The following is a 6,095-nucleotide window of genomic DNA, read 5'->3' on the forward strand; positions in this document are numbered from 1 at the left end:
AAAGTACTGGAAACTGAACTTAGATGAAATCAGAATCCTTAAAAATTATTTTCTACATGAGCACTAATTAGAGTTCAGTAACACTGTAAACTAAAATATTTATTCTTTAAATTTTGATTTAACCAGAAGGCCATACAAAAAATGTTTTAAAATTGTTTAAAACAATTCAGTTTTAAATGCTGCTTCACAGCAATTCCTTCTTAAGTTATTTACCTTGAATCAGGATCAGGATCCAGCAAAATGAACAAAACAAACCTAGATACGCTTTAACCTAGATATTTTCTAATTCTGCTCCTCCTTGATACCTGTAAAAATTTCCAGACAGCTTTTAAAAAATTAAAATAATGCATTTTTTAAAACTGAGGGGAAAAAAAGAGACCTCAGAGTAATGACACACTATAACGCAAACGATCAGTTTCGGAGGTAATGAACTAAACATGCTGCCTTACATTTTTTTAAAGCTATATCACAGCTGTAATGTATTTTTGCTTACACTTAAAAAGAAAAAAAAAAAACAGACAAATGCTTACCAGTTTATCTAAAGGCCAACTACCTGTTCATTACTGATGCATGACTCAGTCACTGTTCTATGATTCCTAATATTATCACTTAAACTTACTTACATTACTAAGGAAAATTATGTAAGAAACTTAAAATAACTTCATCCAAAGGAAACCACCTAGAATAACCGTGCTTCCTGTGGTAATTATTTCTTTCCTATCAACTCTTTCCTCATATTTTATGTCACATTTGGCCTGCATCAGAAGGTTACTTTCTAACCTAATCTTGTAAAACATATTGTGAATCCTAAATTGTACCATTCCAACAAATAAATCTTGATAATGCTTATAGATTTGTGTAAATGCACACATACAAATTCTGGAGAAAGAAGACACTCTTATTCAAGAAAACCAGCTTTGATGTGTCCACCACTGTTGAGGCTGAGTGATCACAAAAACTGTTAGAAACTAGTAGCCTCCTGTTTGCCAACTTACAACCCAGGCCTTGCATGCTTCCTCTGATTCCATGTAAAATGTACCCTCCTAGAGGAGAAGGATGACTATTTTTGTGTTTAACTTTTTGGCCTCATCATAATATCATTTACAGCAAGAGTTTTTTGGTGGGCTTGTTAACAAAGAACCAGCCTGACAGTCCTCACACAGTGGTAGCTGGCAGTTGTTAGTAACCTAGTGACTTATTTGCCAAAATCCAACTGAGCAAACGTGGAGCTGTGACATTCATTTTCTAGAGCTGAACTTTGGAAACTTTCACATAAACTCTAAAGAACTTCAGTGCTGTCTTACATGTTCTGCCAAATGGCATTATCGAGAAAGAAGAACTTAATTTTTAGTCACAATCCACTGTTCTGCAGGCAGTATCTTACTATCTATTTTAATCTCGTTGAACTGGGCATGTCCTTTTCAGAGACCTTTCAATACTGGAGATCAGATCTCAAAAAAAAAAAAATTTATACACCAATTTTACTTTCTGGTCTCCCTGACAATGATCAGCCAACTCCAGTCACGTTATGTTTTATACTACAAGGACAATCTCTCACCGTCCTCGGGATTATCAAAATCAATTTTCTTCAAGGTAGATCTTAACTGTAAATGTAAGAACCTAATACAAGAAACCTAGTCCACTGGTCAAACTTTATCTTTTTTTTTTTTTTTAAAGCTTGGCTTTATAATACTCTGATGTACACACAAAAAGTTAACAGTCTTTCCAAGACGGTTACCCCTTAAAACCCAATGAGAATGAGACAATGGGTCTCCCTGAGCACTTACTCAGCCCGATGCGAACAGCCTAGATCCGTTGGAAGATTAAACAAAATTGACCGCCCCTATTTCAAAAGAAACCTCACCATTTCTTTTTTACAGTCCTCGATTCGCCATTTGCAATTGTAAAGTCAAAGGGCAGGCTGGGAGAAGGTACAGGGACGACTGCGGCTGTTCGGTAGTTTTCCTCCTCCCGCGGGGGGAACAATAGGGTTCAACACGGCTCACTTTCCCTAAGACCAAGCACCTTGACTGTTTAAGGCACAGAAAGGCTGGCCTCAGAGCTCCACGTCCCGGGCCGGGATCTGATCTTGCCTATCTCACGCTCGGCAAACCTGGGGGGAGCCCTAAACTCCGGCAGCATCCGCACCAGTGGCTGCGCTCCCGGACGGCGCCCCCGGCGCCCCGGGTGCGGGAGTGCCCCGGACCGAGCCCGCGCCTGCGTCCCCCGCCTGCAGGCCGGGGTGGGGGGCGCCGGACCCCCTGGGAGGCCGGGGACCCCTGCTCCTTCCCGGCCCCCCTCCCCACTTCCCCTAACTCCGGGCGCAGCCGGCCGGGGGCGCGGGCACTCACCGCGATCATCACCGTGTCCTCTCCCTGAAACTTGGCGACGTACTTGTCGCCTCGGGTCACCTCGGACTCGTTGAGAGGTCTGAAGCGACACATCACTTTGATGTTGCACTCGGCCGGGTCCGCCATCTTCCTGGCCGCCGGGGCCGGAGGCCGGGAGCCACTCCCCGCCGCTCAGGCTTGGAGGACGCGGGCCGCGCCGGGCTCGCAGGGGTCGCGGGGGCCGAGGCTCCCCGACGGGGACGGGTGGGGCGGCGGGGACCCCGGGGGCAGCGCCCGCGCCGGCACCGTCGCCCGCAGGCTCACTTCCGACCCATCATGGCAGCCATGGCGGCGGCGCCGGGCGGAGCGGCGGCGGCTCTCAGCTTCTCCTCGCCGGCAGGGCAGGCTGCGGGGCTGCGGGGTTCTGGGGACCGGCACGGCGGCCCCTCCTTCCTCCTCCCAGAGAGCAGGCCAGGCCCACCGTCGGCTCGCCGGCTGCCGCCCGATAGCTCCTGAGGCCGCGGATGGGTGGTGGGCGGCAGGATGGGCTGTGCGGAAAGCACAATGCGCACGCGCGGAGCCGGCGCCCCGGCGACCAATCCGCGGCCCCGCCGCCCATCCCACCGCCCTTCCCGCCGCCGCGCTGCGCCGCGCCCGGGACGCGGTCCCAGGAGCTCCCGGGAGCTAGGGCTTAGTCGGAACTACTCGTGCCGCAGTCCAAGTCAGATACTGTATTCCCGTAACGAAGTGTTTGCTTTCTGTTTAATCTGAAGATGAGTTGATTCCTAGCCCAGCTTTTTCGAGGGCTTCGCCAGAAAAAGAAAGATTTGAATGACGGGTGGGACGTGGCTCTCTGGTTCCAGAGGCTGCTCCTTCCTGAGCGAGTGGGGACCAGATTAAGAAAGAAAAGGGAAATTTCGCCTACGGAATAGAAGGTGCTGAAGAAATGGGAAACAGTAGGGTGAGGAGGCAGAAGGCCCCCAGGGAGCTGGAGGTCCCAGTTATGGAACTCATCAGTCTCCACACCAGAGCAACGACTGACCTCGGCTGTAAGAACGGCCTTAAAAGGCCTGGGTAAACCTGTGGGTTCCATGTCTAAGGAAAACCACTCCACAGCTGATTTCGCCTCCTTATTTTAGATGATGGATACCACAGAGCCTCTGCCAAGCTGCGGAAGAACAGCTGCAGAGACAATGAGGAACCCTTCTCTTGGTCCCCAGTCTTCACTTGTAAAATGAAGGGTTGTACTGTGAAAGCCTTCAGTGTCCTCCGTCCTCGCCCAGGAATCCTAAAACCTCCGGAAATGAACGCATAGTCCCCAGATTCGGATTTATTGATCCCGTGCAAAGGGAGACAGCTCACATCTAAGGGACCTTGGGGCATATCACCAAACAAAGAAGAAGCTGGAGTTTTTCCAGGGCTTGGAGGGAAGTGTGGAGTTTAGGTAAAATTTAAATGAAGTTGTGTTTTGATAGCAGAGCTGTGTGTAACATCAGGTCTGGACTGCAAATGGACCCAAGGTTTTGTTTCCTTGGAACTACAAAGTTAAGATAGATGTGGAATGTTGTCTTCAGAAACCCCTTTTCCAAAGCTCAGCACCTGACTTTGAAGTCAATCAGGGTTACCTATCCATGTCTTATATCCCTCCAGGATCTTACTGATGTAATTTCAGATGGCAGTTCCTGGCCGTCTGTGGTTTCAGAGAATAGCGTTTTCTGTAAGAGAGCAGTAGGCACTCAAAGAAGGAGGTTGTTGTGGCAAGTGAACCACCAGTTTTCAGCCTTTGTAGCGGGATCGCGTAAGGGCTCTGACCTCAGCCCTCTGCCCTTTTCTCTCTGAGCCCACTTCTTCAACAGTTGTTGGAATCTCTTATCTATAGCCCTGACCTTTTCAACTGTGTGATATTCCCATCTCCCCAGCTGCCTTTAGGCCACCTTGTTTGGGATGCTCTACCTTAACCTCATGTTTAGCATTCCAAAGATGAAATGAATTATCCGCTGCTCCCTGCCAAAACTGAGTTCACCTACTCAACTCTCCAGTTTGATGACCAGTATCAGCATTCTTGCATACTCCCAGGCTTAAGAAGTTCGATCACCTCTAACTCCACTATTTCCCTCATCCCCTATACATGCAGAGGAGAAACACTGTAGCCTCAACTTTCATCCCACCATTCCCCAACTCAGAAGATCTGAGGAATGATGGATCTAGAACACTGATTTTCATATTCTGGAGTAGAGGTTCCAAAAAAGTGACTCAGGAGGCTCCACGGGTGTGGTGAGGGGAAGGAGGTGCTTGGAAGGGATAAGCAGGGAAGCTCCTGCCTTTCAATTCTTGCCTTTTCACTCTTCCTGCACAACAGATCCTGGAAGCTCAGGCTTCATGAAAACAAAATCCAGAAAAGGAAGTGTCTGCAAGCGCCTTCTGCTTTCAGATCTGACATACACACTTCTTCTGGGTGAGGGAGCCCAAAGAGCCCAGAACCAGGATGGAGAAGAAAGCTATGGGGAAAACAAAATCTTTCTAAAAATGGTCCTGTCACACTAGTGACGAGTATCGGGCAATAGGGTTTAAGAAAAATTTTCACAGGGAAACAAAAGGTGGGTTTTAAAAAATGGTTCATCTCAGTTTTTCTTCCAGGGGGTTCTGCAATGCCACATAGGAAAACCAATTACCCAGAGAACACAGTGCTGGCGTCTACAGACCCAGCTGATCCCTGCCTTCCAGCCGTCCCCACCCAGGGGCCAGACTTGTGAGGGAAGCCACCTTGAACTGTCCAGACCAGCACATCCACCAGTTGAGTACCAGTGAGTAATCCCAACTGGCACCCTTAGAGCAGAAGAATCACCCAGCTGAGGCCTGCCCAAATTCCTGACCAGTGAAATCATGAGGTGTAATAAAATGGTGACTGGTTTAAGCTATCCCATTTTGAAAATTTGTTGCATGGCAGTAGATAATTGAAATAATAACCTAAAACTTGGAACTTAAAATTTGTCTCCTGGTAATCATCCTATAAAATACTACTTATGTATAATAAATGTATTTAGATTGGACTGTATTTGAGAGTAACTATAAATAGTTGGAGAGAGTCTAAGAATATAGCTACTGTGTATATCATTATTAGTATAGAAAATTTGTTTCATATTTGATGTGAAGTGACTTTTTTTTTTTAAAAAAAGGGCATTTAGAAATGGAAATTATAGTCTTTCTCTCTTTGGACTGTGTACAGGGGACACCTGTCCCTTTCCATTTCCACTACTCATTCCTAGTCTGTGGCTCTGCTTCTTCATGCCTAGATTCCTCAACCAGCTCCCAGTTTCTTTCACGTTTGATCATTCAGGAGATATGGGTTGAGCTCCGGCTATGAGCCAGGCACTGCAAGAGGTGCAGGGGCTGGAATGATGAAAAGAAACTAAACAATTCCCTCCCATATGCACTCGTTCTCATACAAGGTTCAGATTAAATTTCCTAAAAGATTGCTTCTATTACATCATTTCATTGCTCAAGAATCTACAACTCCCTTTTTTCTCAAATAAGTTCAAACTCCTCTGCTTAAATCCCAAGGCCTTCTATCATCTGACCTCTTCTTAAGTAGGATTTTCCCACTGTTTCAAAACTTAGCTTCTTGGCTCCTGGCAACTGGCTTTTTCACTGTCCCCCCTTATAACTTGCTAATTTCAAGTTCATGTTGATCCAACCCTGAATGTCTATCCCTTAGGCCCATCTAAATCCTACCCATCTATCTTCAAGTCCCACCTTCTGCAGATG

At 46.9% G+C, this 6,095-nt stretch overlaps 1 protein-coding gene across 4 annotated transcripts in view; it reads right to left on the reverse strand.

Moving 5' to 3' along the window:
• KIF5B (kinesin family member 5B) overlaps positions 1–2,899 on the reverse strand; it is a 39,054-nt gene extending 36,155 nt beyond the window's left edge. For 3 of the 4 annotated variants that reach the window (XM_032474004.1, XM_032474002.1, XM_032474003.1), the window contains exon 1: positions 2,352–2,899. In XM_032474004.1, the coding sequence (XP_032329895.1) occupies positions 2,352–2,477 (126 nt within the window). In that variant the 5' untranslated portion in view covers positions 2,478–2,899. The remainder of the gene's footprint in view (positions 1–2,351) is intronic. The other variant, XM_032474006.1, reaches the window with a different exon arrangement.
• Positions 2,900–6,095: the final 3,196 nt, after the last annotated feature.

Source organism: Camelus ferus, chromosome 35 (assembly GCF_009834535.1).
Source record: "Camelus ferus isolate YT-003-E chromosome 35, BCGSAC_Cfer_1.0, whole genome shotgun sequence".
Taxonomy (NCBI): Eukaryota; Metazoa; Chordata; class Mammalia; order Artiodactyla; family Camelidae; genus Camelus; species Camelus ferus.